Consider the following 24,415-nt stretch of genomic DNA (forward strand, 5'->3'; position numbering starts at 1 on the left):
CTAAGGTCAGTTAGTTGAAAACTATTTATTTTGTGTTTTATTCTGAAATTGGACATGGAAGAACAAAAACAGTTCCATTTGCAAAAGAAAATGTAAAAAGAGGATTGAATATTAATCCATGAATCTCTTCCATATAGCTTGGGTTGTTTTATTATTTTTGTTTTGTAAGTAAATTCAATAAATTTAACATATTATTGTTTTGTAAGTAAATTCAATAAATTCAACATATTACTTTCAGAGATATCCTACATACCTCAGTGGTGACTAGAATGCTGAACTTGGGAGTCAGGAAACCTAAGTTGAAATCCTGCCCAGATACTTATTATCCTTGTGACTTGGACAAGTCCCTTAAATCTCTTTCTGCCTCAGTTTCCTCATCTATATAATGGGGATAATAATAGAACCTATATCCAAGGCATATATCAGATGAGATAATATTTGTAAAGCATCTTGCGAACCTTAAAGCATTTTGTAAATGCTAGCTACTATTATATCTGTGCTTCCTTCTGAACTTCTTTTTGCTTTCTTCTGTCCCATTTTAAAAATGTTTTTATTTCAGCAAGCATTTATAAAATGCTATGAGCTAAGCAATGGGAATACTAATGAATGAAATAATCTCTCTTCAAAGAGTTTATGTTTTCTCCTTTCTCACTCTAAATCTTCTTCTTTTAAATTTATCTGGTCCTAAAAATTAGCTGGATATTGAGAACAGTGCTTGTGAAAGAAACATTTAGAAATGTTTGTGTCCCCACCCCCCCCAAATTACTGATGATACCACCAAAATACAAGCTATCTCCCTAGTTTCCAAACTCGTCATTCCAATACCCAGTTCACAACCTCATCATCCTTTGGGGAAAGTACCCCAATCTCAACTTGTTCGAGGTTAGCACTGAGTGAAGTCAAGAGGAATTTCCCCACTTTCCTAAAGTAAAGTGGCAAGGAAGGTGTCCAAAAGTGTGCAAAAAAGCGAATTTTACAGTGTGTTTATCAAAATTATTACCATAATTCAGATATTCTTTTAAGTATACGTATACATTTGAAATTCTATAAAACTACGTCATAACATCTTGTCCTTGTAACAAGTTAAATCGAAAGTCGAGAATATTATACTATTTTGGCATTTGCAACCAATGCAGTGGGAGTTAAGCCCACAGATAACTCTAAGGATTTTGCAAAATAACACCTCTCATAAAGAATATGAAATCCCATTATAAGGTACCTATCTTTCTTAGGAGTTGTATTTTAGTTCTAGTCAAGTCATGTGTCCCCTGCCTCCTCATACAAGCAGTCAGCAAGCCCATAGTTTTGCCATCACAAGGGGAGGGGAAATAGGAAGAGACAAAGACAGTACAACTCCTTTAAGTCAAGTTAAGCCATCAGCAAGAGTTTATCAAGAATCTACTCTGTGCCATAGCCTGCACTGTGCTAAAAGCTAAGGATGCCAAGAAAGGCAAAAACAATCCCTGTTGTCAAAGAGTTTGCTTTCTAATGGGGGAGGTGGCATGTAAACTACTATGTGCATGCAAACTAGACAGTAGGTAAATCGGAGATAATCTCAGAGGGAAGGCACTAGTCTTAATTAGCCAGAATTGAGCTATTGCCATCTTTGGTTTGTATGAAGGGATTTTATATTTTCCGCCTCAGAGCAGAGTGCTCCAGTAGACCTGCTAGAGAGGGATTCCAAGCTTGTAGGCAGACATCTTCCCCTTGTAAAAGACCTCTCTAAACCCTCTCTCCTACGAGGGGAATATATATGAAATATCAATCTATGTGAGAGCATTTAGGGCACCTAGGCTGCAAACCTGAGGGATTGGAGGATGGTGTTGCCTTCTACAGGAATAGAGAAGGGAGTGAGGGGAGGAGGGCAGGTAGGCCCCAGTGAATAGAGCACTGAGCTTGGAATCAGGAAGACTCATCTTCATGAGTTCAAATCCGGTCTCAGACACTAGCTATGTGACCCTGGGCAAGTCACTTAACCCAATTTGCCTCAGTTTCCTCATCTGTAAAATGACCTAGATAAAGAAATGGCAAACCACTCTAGTACTTTTGCCAAGAAAACCCCAAGGGGTCACAAAGAGTCAGACACTACTGGAAATAACTAAAGAAGCAGCATTTATCCTTAGTTTTCAGTTTCTCTAATATATCATTGGGTCATTGAGAGGGTGTGAGTCAGTGTATAGGATGCCTTCTTAGCTAGGGGTTTGGGTTCAAATTCTACCTCAGTTACTTCCTAGTTATGTTTAGGGAGATAAAAAAAGTTTTTTTTTTTTCTTTAGCCAGAATACGGCACAAAAGTCAAATTGTTTTTATTTATTACTGGTAGTTATATATAATAAGGGAGGAATATGAACCAGAAGAGTGAAGGACTGAGAACCTGCCTTCTTTGTTTTTCTTCTTGCTCAAGTTGATTTGCTCATCAGTTGGATGGGATCCTGGGGCTAAAAAAGTCTCCACATAGCTCCAGATGTTATTTTTCAGCAGTCCCCAAATTGGGTTTGAGGGCCATCGGATTACCCTTGTGGGGCTGAATAGGGGTTTAAAGGAAATTTCTAACTCTGTAATAGTTGTCTGAACCACCAGTCCTGGATTTCAAAGTAGTATCAGACACAGGTAATTTAAAAAATAGAAGTAGACTTAATCTTAGCCTAGAGCATTCTAGCTTGATGCCCTTAGCTAAGTAGCATGTCTCATAGCCTCATCTGTGGACTGAAGAGCTGATATCTGGCCCTGCTCAGGGAGATGCTTCTAGTCATACCTGAGTAGATGTGGACAGAGGGTCAGTAGAGGGCCCTGAAGAGCTAAAGCCCAGGAGATGGAAACGGAGAACAGTTTGGTAACCAGAAATGCTCAGCTGAAACAACGTGTCCCCCCAGGGAAGAGTAGAGACATGCTCAGCCTATAAATGTCACGTCCAGCAGAGAAAATTAATCCACCTAAGAGCAGCACAGTGATGTCTCCAAACGACGTTGGCAGGCCTGCACCATTGAAAATGAGAATTGCCTTGATCATCCAGGTTCCCGTTATGTGCCTCTTCAGGTGTGGCCCCTGTGTGGGATCCTTGGTCCTGTGTGTTCTCTGTATACGTGTGCCCTCTTCTGTTGGTAGTATGGCAGTCCGTGGTACAGTGTATTCCATTTGTGTGTAAAGAAGATCTTTCTTGTCAACTGATTTGCTAATACTATTTGATGAAATGTCTTTTTTTATTATGTTTTCTGCCTGACTAGTAGAAGTAAACACACCAGTGGGATTCTTTGAGCTATGGTTTTTGAGTAGGTGTTGACCCATAAAGGGCCTTAAACTTGGGTTAGCTTTTCTGGAGACCTGGATGCAAGAGGAGGCAGTACTGGTACTACATGTGTGATCATGGCCAAATCGTGTAATTGTTAAGAGCGACGCTTTCCTTGTCTGTAAAATGGAGTTAATATACAGTCAATCATCAACATTCACACGTTTAACTTTAGGGACTTCAAGCATTCGAGTGATTTTATTAGTAACCGCATTTTCACTTTCCTGTTGGCAACAGTGCCCATTTGTGGCCATGTGCAGTAGAGGAAAAAAATGAGAGGTGCCGTGCACACAAGTTTGTGGAGAGGCTGGTGTCCTACTAGGAGCTTCACTGGTCTTGTCCACCCTACTGTTGCAGAGTAAAGCACTTCCCATGCATTTGTTGCATATTTTCATTGTTCCCTTTATAAATCAAGTTTTGTGTTGTAGTGATGCCCCTAAAGCAAAGTGCAAGGCCTCTGAGCTCTAAACCCAAGTATACCATGTCAATGATGCACCTTAGTGAGAAAATAAAGGTGTCAGATAAACTGTGTGCCATAAAAAATCTGCAGCCATGGTTGGTCTTGAGTTTGGTGTTAGTGAATCAATGATTCCTTATATCTGCAGAAAGGAGGAAAGAATTTGTAAAAGTGTTTGTGAATCAGCTCCAGAAAGTGCTAAAGTAACCTCTCAAGTGTGTGATGAGGGACTTGAAAAAATGGAAAAGCAGCTGAGTTTGTGGGTAAATGAGATAGTGGTCCCCCTGGCCCTCCCTCCTGCTGATGGGGGTCAGGAGAAGCTGGCAACTCACTCTGGAGCATGTGCTTTTCATCGGAGAACAGTTCAGCCACAGAGCCAAAAAGGAGATTAGAGATGGCAGGTTGACACTTTCTCTTTTTGACCTTGGAGATCTTCTGCGATCACTACCCCTACTCCTCCTCTCCTTCCCCATTCCAGTGTTGTTGCTCTTCTTCCCTGAATTTTATGGGTTATTACTTTATGGTTACTGTGTTAGAAAAAGGACATATTATACCTAGGAGTATACAAATGTAGATAAACCCAGGAACTACACAAACATAATTACAAAACACTTTTTATACAAATAAAGTCAGATCTTAAATAATTGGAAAAATATTCATTGTTCATGGGTGGCCAGAGCCAATATAATAAAAATGACAATTCTTCCTAAATTAATCTACTTATTCAATGCCATCTCAATTAAATTGCTAAAATATTTTTATTAAAATAGAAAAAAGTAATAACAATTCATTTGGAAGAACAAAAGGTCAAGAATATCAAAGAATTAATGAAAAAAAGTAAAGGAAGATGGCTTAGCTGTATCAAATATGGTAATTATCAAAACTACCTGGTACTGGCTAAGAAATAGAAAGGTGGATCAGTGGAACAGAGTAGACATACAATACATAGCAATCAATATTATAGTAACCTTATGTTTAACAAATATAAAGATTTATGCTTTTGGGATAAGAACTCACTATTTGGTAAAAGTTGTTGGAAAAACTGGAAAGCAGTCTGGCAGAAACCAGGGATAGACTGATATCTTATTCCATTTACCAAGATAAAGTCAAAATGGACACATGACCTAGATATAAAAGGAGATATCATAAGTAAGTCAGAAGAACATGAAACATATTACCTATTAAACTTATGGATAGGAGAAGAATTTATGAATGAACAAGAGGGAGAGAGCACTGTGAGGTGTAAAATGAATAATTTTCCTAACCTTAAATTAAACAGGGTTTGTACAAATAAAACCAAAGTAGCCAAGATTAGAAGGAAAGCAGAAAATTGGGGGGAAGGGAATTTATATTATAGAGTTTCTCAGATAAAGGTGTCATATCTCAAACATATAAAGAATTTTTTTAAATTTATACAAATATGGGTTATTTGCCATTTGATAAATTATCAAAGGATATGAATAGGCAGTTTTTGGATGAAGAAATCAAAGCTATATGTAGTCACATTAAAAAAAGTGCTCGTAATCGCTATTGATTAGAGAAATGCAAGTTAAAACATCTTTGATATATCATCTAACACCTATCATATTGGCTGAGAGCTTAGAAGGGGAAAATGACAAATGTTGAAGGGGATGTGGAAAAAATTGGTACACTAATACACTGTTGATGGAACTGTGAACTGAACTAACCATTTTAGAGAGCAATCTGGAATCTTGCCCAAAGAGTTATAAAACCGTGTATGCCATTTGACCCAGCAATAACATTATTAGGACTGTTTCCCAAGGTGATTAGGGAAAAAGGAAGAGAACCTATGCTTTCTAAAATGTTTAAAGCAGGTCTCTTTGTGGTGGCCAAGAACTAGAAATTGAGGGGATGCTTATCAATTGGGGAATAGCTGAACAAGTTGTGGTATATGATTGTGATGGAATACTACCGTGCTCTAAGAAATGATGAGCGGGTTGATTTTAGAAAAGCATGGAAAGACTTGCATGAAATAATGAAGAGTAAAATGAGCAGAACCAGAACCAAGAGAACATTGTCTACTGTAGCAACAATATTGTTCAAAGAATAACTGTGAATGACTGAGCTATTCTGAGTATTATAAATATTCACATCAACTACAAGGGACTTATGAAAGAAGATGCTATCCACCTCCAGAGAAAGAACTGAGAAATAGAAGTATGCATACTATGATTTTATGGTTAAATGTTTATACATACATATATATATATACACACATGTATATGTATATGTGTGTACATATATAGTATGTGTATGCACTCATACATATATTAAAAAGGTGACTTTTCTAGTGTGGGATGGGGAGAGAGGGAGGGAAATAATCTGGAACTTAAAATATAACAAAAAATTAATAAAATTAAATTTAAAAAAGGAAATGTGCATATTATCAAAATTAATGTTATGTTATGAAGAATTATATACAGAAAAGTGTATTTCAGCAGTGAAAGCAGTGAAAGATTATAGTTTTTGGTGGTTATGGGAACCCAACCCCCTATTTCCTGTAGGTTTAATGTATCAATATTAGCATTTTTTATTTTTGTGCCATTTTCTGGGAGCATTATGCCCATGAAAATTGAGGATTGACTAGACATGTACTACCTGTCAAGGTTGCTATAAGGAAAGCACTTTGCAAACCTTAAAGCCTATGTAAATAAAATCATAGATTAGAGTTGGAAGGGAATTTTATTACCATAAAAGTGTTAAGTAATACATCTTGCATTTTTATTTTATCCAGGAGGGACAGTGGAAAGTTAAAAACTGTGAAGAAAAAATGTCATACATTTGTAAAAAAACAGGATATGTCCTTTCTGAAACTAAATCAGGCTGTCATGAGGTAAGTCTGTGTAACATTATCATTTATGCACAAAGACCTTTTGACATAGTCATTTGAAATTATTATCCTTTTTTACAAGAGGAACTAATTGTATGAGTGTGTGATTTTAAAAAAAAACAACATACAAATGAATCAGAAAATTGTGAAAGATTTACAACTTTTTGAAGCCTGTCTTTACGGATCATTGCCTTGTCGACACTTGTGACCTAAATTTCCGTTGCTTTCTAGATCAGAAGTTTAAATGATTTTCTTCTCCCATCTGTACAAATAATGAGTGTTACACGATGCCTCATCTCACACATGGTTTTCATAGTTCAAGTACAGCGGCAGAGGGAAAAGGAGGCATTCCTTTGATCAGGGGAGGGAGCCCTTATACCTACACTCTTACATTCCTTTCACTTACAGAAAAATACAAATAGGGTGAGGGGACTATCACTCAATGTCTTTGGATAGAATAAAGCAATCAAAGGTCAGAAATTTTTATAACATTTATGGTCCATTGGTAAATGGAAGACAAATTATTTATATGGTTTTTTTAAATGAAAATAAGATAGGAACGTTGTAGCTATTATAATAATTGAAATATGTTTTAGATACTGAATTAAAACTATCAGGAGCACTAGGCATGGTGTAATGGCTGCAGGGAGGGGAGCCTTGGAATCAGGAAGACCTGAGTTTAAGTCTGACCTCAAATGAATGCAGCTGTGACCAGGAGCAAGTCAGTCACTTAATCTCTTAGTGTCCCAGACAGCTTTCTAAGTCTCTAAGTTAGAGATAAGCTGTCAATTGGCGTTGGGGGGAGGAGGTAGAGGAGAAGGAAGAAGGGGAATTTCCTCACTGAATATTCCTTATATTGATGAAATTAATTTTTCCGTTGTAGCAGTTTTGGACTATTTATGTGACATATAATTGTTGCCACATTTTCATCATTAATAAAAAGCATTTACTGATCACCTACTTCTGTGGTGCTATGGAAAGAAAACTAGCAGATTGAATCATCTTGCCTGTTCACTGTCCCTGGATAGATACTGACTGACCCACAACAAATAAACTTTAATTTCTTTTCCTTTTCCTTTTTCTCAAATTGTCTCAGTTTTTAGGTTTTGTTTTTATTTGGCTAAGAGATAGATAGACAGACAGATAGATAGAAAGACAGATAGGTAGATAGATGAATAGGTGTGTACATCTATACATATGTGTGCATACACAGGTACACATATATATAGATAAAACCAGATATGTGATTTCATCAGCATATAAATGATGAAATAAATTTCATTAGCACATAAAAATAAATTCCCAGTAAAGAAGAATTCCCTTAACAGTACAAGTCAGCACTTTCTCTTTAGCATATGGTCTTAGAAAGCATTGTAATTATTATTATTATTATTATTATTATTATTACTATCAGTAATATAATAACAATTTATATAGCACTTTAAGTTTTGAAAAGCATTTTACAAATGTCACCTCATTTAATCTTCATAGCAACTCTAGTAGGGAGGTACTATTATTATCCCTATTTTACGGATGAGAAAATGGAGGCAGACAGAGGCTAAATAACTTGACCAGGGTCAAGTTGACTAGCCAAGAAGTATCTGAGGCTGTATTTGAACTCCAGTCTTCATGACTCAAGGTCTAGCATTACCTAGCTATACATTTATTCATTCTCTCTCTCTCTCTCTCTCTCTCTCTCTCTCTCTCTCTCTCTCTCTCTCCATTCAAAACTTACATGTATATATGGAAAATATGTGAATATAGACAGCTATAGATGAAGATATAGATACAGATTATATATACATATATACATATACACATATATATGTGTGTATATGTGTGTGTGTGTGTGTGTGTGTGTGTGTATAGTTTGCAGAGGGACACTTTAAGTTAGAAATGTTTCATAACACCCATCTTCACTTACATCTTTTTGGTACATATTCTTTAACATATGTAACACCCTTTATAGATAGGTCTTCAGGAATGTAGATGTTTCAAGACTTGAGTTCAATGGTTAGAACTAACAAATCAGATTTCAAAAAATCAGATTTTGGAATTATGGATATAGATTTCTTTACCTTCATTAAAGGTGGTCAAATATAGGTTTTCTTCCTAATAGATACATTTGGCCTAATTTGCTCCTTTTGCCAAGTCTATCTATAAATGTTTAGCTCATGATACTAATGCAGTCGGGTTCAAGGGCTGGACACATCTACAAGTAAGTGTATTTCTTTCTATTCCATGGCCACAGATTATATCTCAAAACCTGCTCAGACATTTTCTAAATGTATATCATTTATTCTCTCAAATTGCTGAAGTTTTTTATGCAAACATAAAATAAATTCTCCTATAATTTCTACAAATTTATGGTCTCTCCCAAGGGTAAAAAGTATGCTTATCATTTATGTTTATGCCATCATTTTAAGATGGATCACAGATAAAGAACTGGAAGGGCTTTTAGAGGACAAGAATCCAAACCCCTCACTTTACAGATTGGTGAATCAAGGCCTAGAGAAATGCTAACTTTCCCAGAGTCATACAAGTAGTAAATAATGAACAGAAGTTGAACCATTGGTCATTCTGCTGCCCATTGTAACCTCCCTTTAGAAATTTACAACTGGGGAACTTTGCTTAGATTGTATTTTAAAATCTGCCTTTTCTCCTCCCATATATACCAGAATACACACACACACGTATGAGCATGCATCATGTGTGTGTATTTGAAGTCAGAATTCTTGAGCCATGTGACATTTAAAAGGTTAGAGAGACATAGTTTCTGAGTAATGTAACCTTTTTTAATAAAAAGACCAACAGGTTATTAATAAAACATTAATAAAAAGATGGTCATTTGGCTATCTCTCTCAGACCAAAGACAATCATGGTGGGTAGGACTCAGTTTATATACTCTTCAGAACAGTAGGTGGTCCATCAAACAGCAATCAGACCTAATTGGAATTGTGATTGGAGGTAGGCTATATTAAAATGAAGGGCTGAGTATCTCTTGGATAGGGAAATTATGTCTATACCAGACCACCCATAGCTTTAGGGAATCAATTCAAAGAATGAACACTATAGCTTCCACCAGGGTAGGGCATTGAATAGAAAGTGAGTCCAATCTCATCATTAATAATGTCCTTAAGAACTGAACTTAAAGTCCTGACTTTGTAAGAAGTGGGGGAGCTATGAATCTCCCCAAGATATTGGTTATCAATAATCATTTCTCACAGCTAGAGATTATCATTTTGTTGTTCAGTCATTTCAGTCATGTCTGAATCTTTGTGACCTCATTTGAGGTTTTTTGGCAAAGATACTGGAGTGGCTTGCCATTTCCTTCTCCAGCTGATTTTATTGATGAGGAAACTGAGGCAAACAGAGGTTAAGTGACTTGCACAGGATCATACAGCTAGTAAGTGTCTGAGGTCACTTTTGAGCTCAAGGCCCAGTCCTCCATCTACTGTGCCACCTAGCTGCCCCAGAGATTAGTTTAACTCATTCTGTAAATAAGGAAACTGAGTCCCAGAGAGGTGAAATAACACCATAGTTTCTGGATCAAAACCACAAATTTAAAAGCAAATTTGTTTGTAAAAGGAAATGGTTTTATATTTGTTTAATTCTGTTTCTTCCCACTGTATACTCAGTGGACTAAGAGAAAGGTTTATATTATTTTGCAGCTGTGGATAAACAATAACAAATATCTCACTGAAGAAAACACTTGATGTTTGAAAACATTTGGGTGTTTGACCTTGTGCAGGAACATCTTAAAAATTAACATAGGTTGAACCTCCATATGAAAAGGAGGTTTTATATATATGTATATATGTATATGTATACATAGATAGTTGCACCAACAGCTGGTATATACAAATTTCAGGAATGTAGACATGGCAAGATTCAGATCTTTTAGTTGTTGGAAATTTTTTTTTCCTATTCCAGACTGCTCAGAAACTCAGACAAGGCATTGTGTCTTTTTTTTCCCCTTCTATCCCAGTTGTTTACATTCTAGTCATAACAGACAATACAGATTTCTCCCTTTTGTGCACTAATTATTGTTTCAGAGAACGATCTGTTGTTTTTTGGGTTTTTTTTCCTGCTCTGTGTGATACCTACATTTTATCTGACATTCATCTAATTGTATACAGCTGTTGGGTTGATTAGCGCTAAGCACTACTGAGAAATAATGGACCTTCCCAAATTTTTTTAGTTTCATTTTTTTCCCCATTCTGAAAGGAGAGTGCATATCTCCCATAGTAGAACTAGAATTTGCATGACTACTGTTGCTGTTTGATAATTTTGCTCCCCATCTTCTTTCCCCTCAGACCAGCTTTGTCAGCGTTTGTAGATTCAGTATCCTAATATATTTGTAGCTCACCGATACACTTTTTTATTATGAATATAATTTGAATATTTCCCATCCTTATAGCCATTTATTTGAATCCCTTTTCCATAAACTTTACTGAATCAATTCAGAAAATCACTCTGATGATTTCAGGTTAAAAAATTACTTTTTCTTCTATATCAGTTTTGCTGACATGAATGACATGGATAATTGTTTCCACGTCTTCGTTATTATTTAAAAGCATTTAGTAATTACTTACCTATGTGGTACAATGCAAAGAATACTAGCAGATATGATCAGACTGCCTCTTCACTTTCCCTGAGTAGGCACCATCCCCCAGCCAATAGGCTTTCATTTTTCTTATTTCTTTTATTTTCCCTTTTATAAAATTGACTCAGCTTTTGAGTTTTGTTTTACTTAGCTAAGCACTCTATCAGTTCTCCTCATCTAAAAATGGCTATTGAAGAGGGAGTACTTGGTCAAAAAGGTCAAATTGTCAAAATTCCTTGGCCTGACCATCTAAACCCAAATGGAGTCTCTGACTTCCCTTCCCCACTTAACCCTGTCTACTTTAAGCCTCTGTTGTATAAGGAATCTGGGGCTGTGAGAGAATGGAATGGGGTGGAGGTGGGAGAGGAAGTCTGGGGGAGTCAGGAACAGGAAATGTAAAGCCATGAAAAGAGTAAGTAGTTGGATGGATAGATAGATGGATGAGTAAACTTCTGTAATCCATGACTCACTTAATGATAATGTTCCAAACTGAAATAGCTTATTTCTAAAGTTGGGTTTTCTCTAATTTACTACAAGACAAAGACATTTGCTAGGAATTGTACTATAAATTGTGTTATATATGATCTGATAAAAATCAATAAGTAATGGCAGAGTAAAAGGGGAAGAGGGTTTAAAGACTGGCAAGCACAAAATATTCCTACATCCATAAGAGAATTTGCTCAATTAAGGAAAATTCTCCAAACCTCGGTTGAAAAAGAAGAGAGCATTGACTGTATTTCACTTACATTGAACTGTTAAAGAGGAAGGTCATATTTCAGAGTTTGTGTCATGTCCATTTGGGGTCATCAATTTTGATTGAGGGGGAGAGCAAAGTTCACCTTTCTTCTACAGAAGGGACAGCTATTTTAGCTCTCCCCTCAACCTTTTTGCATTCAATAGACAGCCAAGAGAATAAGATTACTACTGGTTTCTAATCCCTGCTCTGCCATTAACTAGTTTGGCAAATTTCCTCAACTATTTGGGCTTTAGTTTCTTCACCTGTAATATGGGGAATAATCCTTTCCCATTTCACATATTTATTGTGGGGGAAAAATAGCAAGAGATCATAGATAGAAGATAACAGTGAAAAATAAAAAGCCCTATTATAGAGGCATCTGCCCCTTCCTCCTCCATTGCTTTACATGCAGCTGAAATTTTCTGTGTGAATCACTTGTAGACTATTTAAGTCTGAAGAAAAGATGTAAAATGACATTATTCCATTCTCTTGGGCAGGGGTGGGTAAGAGGGGACGTGGGAGAGAAATAAATGATTGTCACCACTCACTCCTGGAATTATTTGGAAATGCATGCATTCTGACAGGGCTGCTATGCTATCTCTTAACCTTTTCCAAGGTAGGAAACAAACAAAAAAAACAATCCAAGGATCAGGTTTGATCTGATTTCCATTTTTGTGGTGTTGTATTTATTGTTGGGGGTTTGGGGAGGTGGAGGGGGGGGAGTTATTTCCTCCATTTTCATTTGCTTTAGGCAAGTTTCAAGATAGTGCCTCAAATAACTATAATGTTAATGGCAGTGAATCAATAGAGGAAGGACTAAATGACATTAGATTGTTCTGGATATGGACATAAAAGCTGGGAGACAATTTGCAGATGGGTTTGTGGGTATAGAAAAGGAAGTCATAAGAGGTCACGAATGAGCTGAGTTTAGAAGGGCTCTTACTTGATAACCAAATCACTGTTGTTTCCCTGATTTTATATTTCCTTTTTTAAGGGATGGGAAAGACATGGTGGATTTTGTTACAAAATTGACCCAATCCGTCGAAGTTTTGAACACGCTTCCAGTGGCTATTACTGTCCTCCTTCACTTGTAACAGTTACCAACAGGTAGAATAATGCTTTTTTAACAGAAACACAACTGCGACACCAAGCCAAAAAAAAAAAAAGAGGCCTTTGCTACTGCAAGAGATCAGCTCCAGCTGTTCCAGCTGCTCCAGATGCTTTATGATCCACTCTTGATGAACAGCAAATGCTTGTTTTGTACCACAGTTGCAATTTCTTTGGCCAAGATTAGCTGAAATCATAAAAAGGCTATTCCTAAATTGATTTTATAGTAACAAATGCTAATGCAAATATTTTAATATTTCAGTCTCTTAACATTCCATAAAGATTTATTAGGTATTTTACAGAGCCTTAATATTATTCTTTCCAATCCTGCTAATAAATTCAGCTGAATTTTGGATTTCATTACTTAATTACTTGCTTATGTAAAACATATATGCAATTTAAAAATTATTCTCTATTAAGTATAACACTTTTCTTGATTCTAATCATATTTTTAAAAAATTGTTAGAATAGCAAAAGGAAATAATGACTAATATGGAAATGTTCAAATGCCTCCCAGTCACCTCTTAAGCATCTACTGTAACTTACTTCTAGTCTTTCCTGGGAAAAGTATCTTCCTGACATTGAAGGAGAAAGGGTGCCCTTTATGCTTTTTGTGTAACTCCTAACAAATGAGAACAATTTAATGTATGACAAATAGTAGTAACAGCATGATAGCTGCAGATGTGGTTGTCCCTTTTCTAAATGCCATGGGGAGCAGTGATTAGGGCAAAGGGGAAGGGATTGAAAGATTGACCACTAAAACATTTGACAGGGAGAACCACTAGAATGGGGCCAATGCAAAATCATGGCACCATTCCAACCTTTGACTTCAGGCAATATAGCAACCCATGCTGATTTTGTCCCTCGGATTCTACTTACTTATATATCTAGCAATTGCATAAGTTGTGGGAAGACTTCTTATGCTCTACAACTCCTAATTTTTTTTAAAAAAATGAATTTCATTTTTTCAATTAAGAAAAAATTATTTTCTTTCCTCTCACAACCTCTTTCCCTTCCCACACCCATTGAAAAAGAAAAAAAGATAAAATCCCAGTAACAGATATACACAGTCAAACAAAACAAATTCCTGCATTGGCCAAGTCCAAAAAATAAATGTATTTCATTCTTCCATATACTTTTGTGAACTAGTCAAGGAATCTGATCTACAAAGTTACTTTTTTAGTAATTACACTTTGATTCTCTTCTCCTAGAAGTGAAGAATTAATCCTATTAGGAAAAAAAAGCTGTTTTCTTTGACCAAAAAGAAAGTAACGTGAACACTTAAACAGACATAAAAACATCCTCTGTAAGTGAAGCACTGTATCAAGCATGAGGGGAGATAAAAATAAAACTAAAAACATAGTCCCTGCTCTGGTAAGGCTTACTATCTCTCTGGGAAGACAAGACACATGTATACAGTGGCCACATTTTTGTATCAAATGAAGCTCAGTCGTATGAAGATAATTGAAGGACAGGGACTAGACCTGTGATTATATTTCTATAAAGAACTCCCGGGTGAGGAAGCTCCCTCCACGAATGTTCTAGTCAGGGAGTAGAGTTAGCTAGGTGGCACAGTGGCTAGAACATTGTACTTGAAGTCAGGAAGACCTGAGTTCAAATCTGGGCTCAGATACTGAAGAGTACTCCTAGAGTCATTCTGATCATCTCCATTAAATAACTCTTGAGCAGAATTGTGGATTTAGGCAGTCAGGTGGTGAATCAATAGAGCGCCGGGCCTGGAGTTAGGAAGATCTTAGTTCAAATTTGATCTTAGATGCTTACTAGCTGTGTGAACCTGGGCAAGTCACTTGATTTCTGTATGCCTCAATTTCCTCATCTTGTAAATGTGGATAATAGTAACACTTACCTAGGGATGTTGTGAGGATAAAATGAGGTCATATTTGTAAGGCACTTTGTAAGCTCTACAATACCCTACAAATAAATGCTAGTTGTTATTATGATTACTGTTAGAGAGGCTTAGGGGATTTTGCCCAAGATTCTACAACGGCTGTAGGATAGACTAAATGCATAGTGTCTAGATGACATAATTTCAGAAGCATTCTGGTGAAGCTGAAAGTCCTCATTCTCTAAAAACCAAGTAGGAGCAACATGAAGATGTCATAAAATATCAGGACAGGAATAGGGATAGACTTTGTGATTTCTTTGATCAAGAAAACTCTCTATCAATACAGGTTGGCATCTTCCCTGCAACTTGTATGTAGCCTTAGAGAATTGCTTAGGGCAACTAGGTGGTGCCATAGTGCATAGAGCACCAGACCTGAAATCAGGAAGACTTATCTTTCTGAGTTCAAATCTGGCCTCAGACACTTAGAAGCTGTGTGACCCTGGGCAAGTCACTTAACCCTGTTTGCCTTAGTTTCCTCATCGGTAAAATGAGCTGGAGAAGGAAATGGCAAATCACTTCAGTATCTTTACCAAGAAAACCCCAAATGAGTTCACAAAGAGTCAGATGTGACCAAAACACACCTGAAAAGTTAGAGCACTGAGAGGTTAAGTGATGGAGCCACACAGCCTATGTGTGTCAGTCAGTATGAACCTAGGTCTTACTGGCCCCTGAGGCTAGCCCTTGAACCACTACACCAAGCTGCCTCTCAGAGTGTCAGAATCATTTTAGTATGTTGATATCTTCAAAATTTGTCAAAGGGGTGTGATGTAAGTGGACCAAAATTTCTGAATTTTGTGCTTGATTCTCTTGAAAGTTTGTTTTTTAAGGCCAAGCCAGCTTTAAGCCAATTTTGATTATCTACTCTAGGCCGCTCATTTTACAGATGTGGAAATCGTGGCCCAGTAAAGTCAACTTGCTGAGGGTCCTTCCAGTTAATCAGTGGCGGTGGCAGACTTAGAACCCAGGTTCTCCTGACTCTTAGTGTGTCTTTTTTCTGTCACATCCAGCTGCCTCTCAGTCCAAAACAAGGACATGTTAGCAGCAGAATTGAAATGCCACTAGGGCTTTTGGTCTTACATTTTTAATAACAATTTTTTATTGAGAAAAGTTAGGAGAAAATGAAGACTCCACTCAGTAGTTCTGCAGAACTAGACAACCCCCTCTGTGATTTTGAGCAAATTCATCTCTCTGGGCCTCAGTTTCCTCCTCTGTAAAATGATGAGTTTTGTCTAGATGCCCTTTAAGGTTTCTTTTGACACTAAAATCCTGTGATTCGGAGGAGTTGTCCACCAGTGCTTTTGACAATCATTTTTCCCTATTACAGATTTCCTGAGTGAGGTAGAGTCACTCCTGTCTCTCACTAGCATACCCTGGCTCAGTTACTAATGGATTTTCCACCCTTCTGCACAAGTGAGTGGCAGGTTGGATGGGTACAATTAGAACCACCTGCTCCAAATTACTTAGTTCTTTTGTTATCTGGACAACTCTCAGTCCTGGCTTTTTTTTTCTTTAACCCTTTGTTCAGGAAAATAAGGGAAGGAAGATGTAACTGAATTACTCCTTTATACAAATTGCTAACAGACATCTTTCAGGCTTTGCTGCTCTGCTCATAGAGAGACCACAAAGGCAGAAGTACTCATATGAGCTCCAAGGTTGCCATGGTCGATTATCACATTGCACGTACAGCTACATTTTGAATCAGTCTGCCATGAAATACTGGGCAACCAAAATCCACGTGACATTTGATTCTCTGCAGCTCTTTAGCAACAGATAGAAATGATCTTGTAACATATCAATTAATCTTAGCTTTGTATTTGATTTCTTTGTCCAGTAATTTTTTTCTTCTACCCCACACACCGATTTCAGGATATTTCCTGTAATAGCATACTTCTCTTCTAATACCATATCAAATATAACAGCCACAGCTTCAGAGTTCTACTAGACTCAGAGGTCAATAGTCAGTAGGCATGTATTCAATAATAGGAATTTGTGCAAAGTCTGGAAACACAGATATTTAATTCAGTTCTGTTGAATAAACACTAATTAAGTGCCTACTATGTACAAGGCAGTGTGTTTGGTTCTGGGGATATAAAGGTAAAAAATGCAACAGTCCTTCCCTTGAACAGCTAACATTTTACAAGGGATAATAAAACATGCATAAGGATGGATAAATAAATAGATGATAGATAAACCATAAATAGCTATATACATAAATAACTATGTGTATAAATACAAAATAAATAAAAGCTATCTTTATATAGCACTTTAAAGTTTGCAAAACATTTTACATATATTGTCTCATTTTATCCTCTAAACAACCCTGGGAGTTAGGTGCTATTATTATTCCCATTTTACAGAGGAGAAAACTGAAACACAAAATTATTAAGTCACTTTCCCAGAGTCATAAAGCTCATCAGTGTCTGAGGACAGATTTGAACTCAGTTCTTCATGATTCCAAGTCCAGAGCTCTCTCTACTTCACCACCTAGCACTAATAACTGGGGTTATTAGAAAGAGTTTTATGGGATATAACACAGGCTTTGCTTTCAAGAAGTTTATTGAGGAGAGGAGAAGACATATGCCCAAATAATGGGTGATACAAGGGAGAATGGGCTGAGTACCAAGGATTAGACCAGCTAGAGGGTGGAGAGGTCTTTTTAAATCTGGAAGAGTCAAATAAATGTCACGGAGGAGGTGGCATCCCAGTTGGAACTTGAAACAAAAGAACTTCAACAAATGGAGACAGAGTAGGACAGTCTTCCCCCATAACACAGACAGTACAGACATGGTAGGGGACAGAATGAGATTGGAGGAAGAGGATAGTGCAGTTTAATTGGAATGGAAAGAGTAGCAATATGAGTTAAAACTTGAAAGGCAAGTTGAAGCCAGATCACTGTAAGGCTTTGAATGACAGGATCAGGAATTTTAAATTCCATTCAGTAGACAAGGGGGAACTACTAAAGGCCCTTGAGTAAGAGGAGAAACAGGGGGACGTTGTTTTAGAAAGATTATTGATCAGTGTTACAAAGGATGGATTAGGAAGTGGGTAAACCAGTTAGAGAGGAAAAGCAATTCGGAGACTGGCAATAGTCCAGGTCAGAAGAAAGGAAACTGGAACTAGAGGGAATACATTAGAAGTGCAGTGGTATGGCCAGAAGTGAGATACAGTAAAAGCATGAGCTAGTTGGTAAGTGCCCTATGAAACTGCATGGATGACTTTAAGTAGTACTTGCACCTTTTCTTCCTCATCAGCTTGGTGACTGTTTTTTCTTTCAAACTTTTATTCCTGTTCCAACATCTTCTATAGACTTTTAGGCTCTGGGATTCATCTCCTCTTTTCTCTGAACCCTTTGAAATCTACCCTACCAAAACCTAGAGTGACATTAACATTCTATTTGGCTTTCCTCTCCTCTCTTGAATTCCAAGATAGAGTGGCCACTTTATCATTTCCACTTAAGCAGACAGCTTCCGCTATATGGCTCTGCATCAGATTTAAAATAGAAGTTCCCCTTATCATTTCCTTCACCTTTTGAAAAAGGAAATTATTATTAGGGCAAGTTAAAACTATAACCAGTAGCTCTAATTGTGTGTGTGTGTGTGTGTGTGTGTATGTGTGTGTGTGTGAGTGAAGAGAGAGAGAGAGAGAGAGAGAGAGAGGGAGGGAGAAGAGGGAGAAGAAGAAGAAGAAGAAGAAGAAGAAGAAGAAGAAGAAGAAGAAAGAAAGAGTAAATTCTGAATGGTTTGTCATTCATAACTTGCTAAGAGTAATCTTCATAGAGGGGATAATTGAAGCCAGGGAAATAAAGGAAAGAATGAAAAAACAGAAGAGGGACAAGGGTAGGATGATTTGAGGCTATCCAGATTTAATGGTTGGGAGGAGAGAATGAGGAGCCAAAAAAGAAGATCAAAAAAAGGATACTAAGAGGAAATAGGGGAATTATGTGTGCAGTGTTGCTCAAGCCAAGGCAGAAGATAGTGTTCCATGCTGCAGAGATATCAGGAAGTATGAGAACCGAAAGGCCATTGGATTGGGTGATAGAGATGTTGGAAAGAGAAGTTTCAGTGGTGTGGTAGGAATGGAAGACAAATTACAAAGGCTTTATGAGAAGCTGTGTGGCAAGGAAATGAAGCATCAAGTATGAACTACTCTTTTAGCAGTGAGAAGAAGAGATAAAATATTGGGCCTGTCAAGATTAAGGTGAGGTTTTTAAGGAGAAGGAGACTTGAATATGCCAGTAGATTGAGGGGAAGAAGTGCATTAGTGAGAAGGAATGATTAACAGAAAAAGGTCATAAAGAAAATGAGATGTAGGAATCTATGATACAGGTTAAGGGTTAGCCTTGGTAAGCAGCAGGATCACTTGTTCCTCTAAAGCTAAATGGAAGGAGCAAAGGATGAATTAAAGAGTAGAGGAGACAAATTGAACAATTTAATGTTGCATGGTCTCAGTCCTCATGGTTAACGTAAAGGAAAGAAGAATTTCTGAGGGTTAAGGTATAAAAAATGGAGTTGGAAGCTGGAGGAGAAGGGAGAGTATTTAGAAAAGCCAATGTGGGGGATGTGATAGTTAATTAGAGATGAATAAAAGGATTGCTAATCAATAGTGTGAGTCCAGGGAAGGTTAAACACACAAATTTCTATTGAATCCAGACGGCACCATTTTGTAATTTAGCAAGAGTTGAAGATTAGCAGAGAAGGAACAGTGGGAGACAGCAGAAGCAAGGATTCCAGGGCAGAGAAGAAGGAATTATTGAAACGAGGACCTGGGATCACAACTTGGTAAGGATAGAAATGAAGCAGAATAGGATTGATGGATTGGGGGAATAAGAAGAAATTATCTTTTGGATCCCCTTGAAAATGAAAAAGAAAAGCAACCTCCCCTGTTTGTCCAATAGAGAGTAGAAAGGGGACAGGATTCTTTTATGTAGGGGTTCAGTAATAAAAGCGCCTCAAAAATATGTACCAACCTGCTATTTGATTTCAGAAGTCCAAAAGAAATTGCTCAGCTCAGAGATCACATCCTGCTGATTGTGGATCAGTTTTATCTTCACCCATAAAGGACAACTCTTAAAAAGGAATAATTACAATAACAAATTGATTTCTGGCAATTGCCTAGCCCAGTGCCTGGTACACTGCTATGTGTGTTATGTTTGATAATTGACTGGGGAGAATTCCTTTAATATGTTTAATCTCTTTCTTGCCATACTAGTGGCTTTTTAGTTCATAGAAGAAAAAATATTATTTCACCAGAAGGTAGTTGAGCAGTATTCATTCCATGGATCAGAAATACTTTGGTTTATTTTGGACATTGCAGTCGATAATCCAAGTAATAAAGTGCTTCTTTACATGATGCTAAGACTTTAGAAAGCACAGAATGTCTTAAAGTTCTTTTTGAAAAACAGAATAAGATGCAGGTCTTTTCAAGAGATATCAATGTCTTCAGAATTTTTTTTTATGAGCAGTTCGAAAATAAATCACTCTAGGCAACAACTTTAAATTTCAAATTGATGACAACTCAAAGTGCATTTTCCTTGAACGCTTTCCCTGAAAAGGAGACCTTCTCGTTTTCTGACCTTAGAGTTGATTGGAACAATGCATTCTTCCCTGATTGAGCCCCAGAATGCCTTCCCAAGAAAAATTGCCTTTGTAAATAAACAAGTGCCAGATTTTCATCCCTTAGATTTTATAGATAAAATGAAAAACTATCATCTTATTGTACTCCTTAGAGAAAAAAAGATGTAGTTCAAAATAATAGTATATGTAGCAACAGAGAAGGTACAGGTGGTAATTTTTTATCTTTAAGGCTTGACAAAACATTTCAGACAACACTTTGAATGGAGTAAAACAAAATGACCAGCTCTATCAAATCTTGGGGATATCCTCATATGAATAATTATAGAACCTTAGAATCTCTTTTAAGGTTATAGTTCGTTTCCTTAAATCAAAGTTTTCATAACTTCTTAATGGTCATTATTCAATAGTATGTATAGAGAGGAATATGATAAAATATTCATTCCTTTTTTACTTTATCAATTAGAATACCTAGAGCTAATTTTCTTAGAAGATATATTTAGAAGAGACATATTTACTCCATTTTCTTTCATTAATAGGGCCATCTTTTTTTAATCTGGAATAAGAAAGCTGGAGGTCTAGTTTGATTTGAATGCTCTAGGATTTAATTTATGGTTTTATATCCAATTACTCCATTATTTCTGATATAAAATGGGTCATTGCTTGTTCAAAAAGTCAAAGGCTTATATAGAAGAAAAAATGCTGGGCTAGGAATCAGGAAACCTGAGTTCCAGCTGAGACCTTAATTAGTTGGGTAGATTTGGTAAGAATGAGGCAGTATGTTCAGGATTTTGACAAAGATTTCGAACCCCAGCTCTGTCACATACTAGCTGTGTAACCTTGTGCAAGTCACTTAATCTCTCATTTCTTCATCTATAAGAAAGGGTGGTGGACAACCCCTAAAGTCTATGATCTTATGACAAGTCATTTCTCTTTTCTGAGCCTCGGTCTCTTCATCTGTAGAATGAGAATTAAACCAGATGATTTCTAATATCTCTTCCTCTAATATAATTCTTTGTCTTTTCTGGATAATAATAAATAGAGCTAAAACAGATACAAGAGGACAAAAGTAAAATGAGATTTTAAAAAAATTATGAACAATATTGCCATAGCTGATGGATACTGTTATTACAATAACTTAAATAGTTCCCTAATAATTTAATTGGCACCCAGGAAATGGAATTAGTAAAGGATTAGGGACTAGTTCTATGATTTGGTTGGTATGGGGAACTCCTGGAAAAGGAAACTCCCTTTACCAATGCAAGTTAGCACCTTCTCTGCAACTGATAGTCTTTAAGAGCTGTCTTCGGATAGCTGGGTGACACAGTGAATAGAGCACCAGCCTTGGAGTCAAGAGGACCTGAGTTCAAATCCGGCCTCAGACACATAACACTCACTAGCTGTGTGACTCTGGGCAAGTCGCTTAACCCCAATTGCCGCACACGCGCGCGTGCGCGCGCACGCACACACACACACACACACACACACACAAAAGTTGTCTTGGGCAGGTCATACAGGGTCACTCTGCTATATCAGAGGTAAGGCTTGAACTCAGATTTTTAGGAATCTGAAACTAGCTGTCTCTGTGTACGCATTGCCTCTAATCCATAAATAATGTCATTAAAATGGTAGACCTTTAATTTAGGCATTGGGAAGGTAGCATGGTGCAGTGCAAAATATGGTGAATTTTCCCTCTGAACTTGAACTTGAACTCTGAACTGGCTTCAAATCCCAGCTCTGCCTTTTACTGTCTGTATGGTGTGAACTTGTGCAAGCTGCTTAACTCTCTAGACCTCAGTTTCTTCATCTGTAAAAAAAAAAGGGGGGGGGAGGCATTGTACTAGATGGGCTCTAAAGTCTCTTCCCCTTTTGGAGTAATGACCCTGTGAACTCTGAGCCATGCCATGGACTTGCTGTGCAGTCTTGGGTCGCTCCCCAGTTCAGTCACTGAGTCGGGTACAGTCATGCTAATCTGTCTCAAAGAGGAAAGTGGACACTGGGCTTTCCACTTTTGGAAGAAGAAACTGATGAAAATGAGGGGAGATCACAATAAGTCACAATATATTCAGTCAAGTTTTACATCCATGTGAAATAACTTGTCTAATGTGCTACCACTAATACCTAGGGAAATGATTTTCTCATATCAAGAATAATCTCTTAGGATTCAGTAGCTAAAACAGCTACAGAACACAACCACCAAATGCAAATAAAAATCAGCTTCCTCTACAAGAGAAAGAGCCACTGGTGCATCAGAACATGAAGTGCCATTAATTAGTTGGTATTACCAAAATATTCAGGGGAAAACCTAAGGAAACCCCATTTTGCCCTGTTTCCTTCCCCCTTTCTCTGAGATTGCCTTCATTTTGTGAGCAGTCACTTTGCTTCTTTGGGACAGACAAGGATTACAAAGCCATAGCACCCAGATATTTTTAAAATAAAAGATAAAATGCCTTATTGAGTTGTATTGTCAGGTCTGCTGGGTAGTTATACAAAACTTCAGCTTTTCAGTGACTGTGCAGCTCTGGCCAGGGGATCCCCATTGATCTGGAGTGAATTTGCAAGTAAAACTGAGCTATAGGCTTCATAACTAAGTGCCCAAGTTTGATAACATTTCCTATTTACTCACTTCTACCTATGGGAGGCAGCATGGAGGGAAAGCCTTAATGTGAAGGAGACCTACTTCTGACAAAGCAGCTGTGTGACCATGAGCAAGCCCCTTAACCTCTCAGTGTTCCAAATAACTCTCCAAGATAGTAAGTCACAAGTGAGTTTAAATCTGGAGCAGTGGAAGGGGTTTCCATACCAGGAGTTTCTTAAAATAATAAAATCACAGGTCTGGACCCAGGACAAAGAGAAAATGCAATGAGTAGAACTGACGGGATTCTTGTCACTGCAAACCACAGTAAAAATCTTCCTATTCTAGTGTGTGGGCTTCACGAGATCTATATGGATTTATTAAAATTTAGGCAGAAGCACACATACATACATGTTAGATGAAGTCAACTCTCAATCTGTGTTAGGGAAGGGAACATATGTGAAGCAATTTCAAAACCAAAAACCATGCAGTCAGCTAACTGGTGAACACTTTAATAGGGAAACATGCTTGGATTAATTCCCAAGGTTATCTGTACTTTTGTATAAATGGCTATTAACTCTATGCATTAAAAAAAAAAGCCAAAAAAGTTATACACACTACACTGTGCCCTGCATGAGGAAAGTGACTTAATGTCAACACACTGGAATTGCCAGTATGTGTTTATTCAGGGGGGAGTAATACCCCTCCTCTCTCCTCCCCACCCCTCCCTTCCCCACTCTCAACCCAGGCACTGTGACTCTGTGTGTGGCCCAGGCTTGTGGAGGGACCACAATGCCTTAGGGATTCTGCCAGTGGTGCAGTAACCTCCACCACTGCCCTTCCCTTCCCCCAAAAGGGACCTGGCTAGAATCATCATAATGCTAGCAGGAAAAGTAAAGGCCAGATTCTTTTTTCTCTGCTGCATTTCTGGGAATCAGACTGACATTTTAGCATTTATTAGTCATGTTCAGGGTTTTCAGATTTATTTTTCCTGTTCTGTACTTTAAGTGTTTCACCAGAATTGCTTACTCTGGTACCATTCTGTGCACCTCATTATGTTTTAATGCCATTTTTTATTGCTGAGAAACTTAATATAATCATTTCCCATTTCCCCTATTAAGGTTTGAACAGGCTTTTATTACCAGTTTGATCAGTAGTGTGGTAAAAACGGAGGACAGTTATTTTTGGATAGCTCTTCAAGACCAAAATGTTACAGGAGAATACACTTGGAAAACAGCAGGGCAAAAGGATGAACCAGTGCAATATACAAACTGGAACAAATATCAACCAAGTGAGTAAAACGTACTGCAACATAAACTTG

General features: G+C 37.4%; 1 protein-coding gene across 1 annotated transcript in view; it reads left to right on the top strand.

Annotated features, from left to right (window-relative positions):
• PLA2R1 (phospholipase A2 receptor 1) overlaps window positions 1-24,415 on the top strand; it is a 166,545-nt gene that overhangs the window by 78,684 nt on the left and 63,446 nt on the right. Inside the window, exons 9-11 of the mRNA XM_027866204.1 lie at window positions 6,499-6,597; window positions 12,931-13,043; window positions 24,216-24,385. Of these exons, the coding sequence (XP_027722005.1) occupies window positions 6,499-6,597; window positions 12,931-13,043; window positions 24,216-24,385 (382 nt within the window). The remainder of the gene's footprint in view (window positions 1-6,498; window positions 6,598-12,930; window positions 13,044-24,215; window positions 24,386-24,415) is intronic.

Source organism: Vombatus ursinus, unplaced genomic scaffold (genome assembly GCF_900497805.2).
Source record: "Vombatus ursinus unplaced genomic scaffold, bare-nosed wombat genome assembly UNPS02014779.1, whole genome shotgun sequence".
In the NCBI taxonomy this organism is placed as follows: Eukaryota; Metazoa; Chordata; class Mammalia; order Diprotodontia; family Vombatidae; genus Vombatus; species Vombatus ursinus.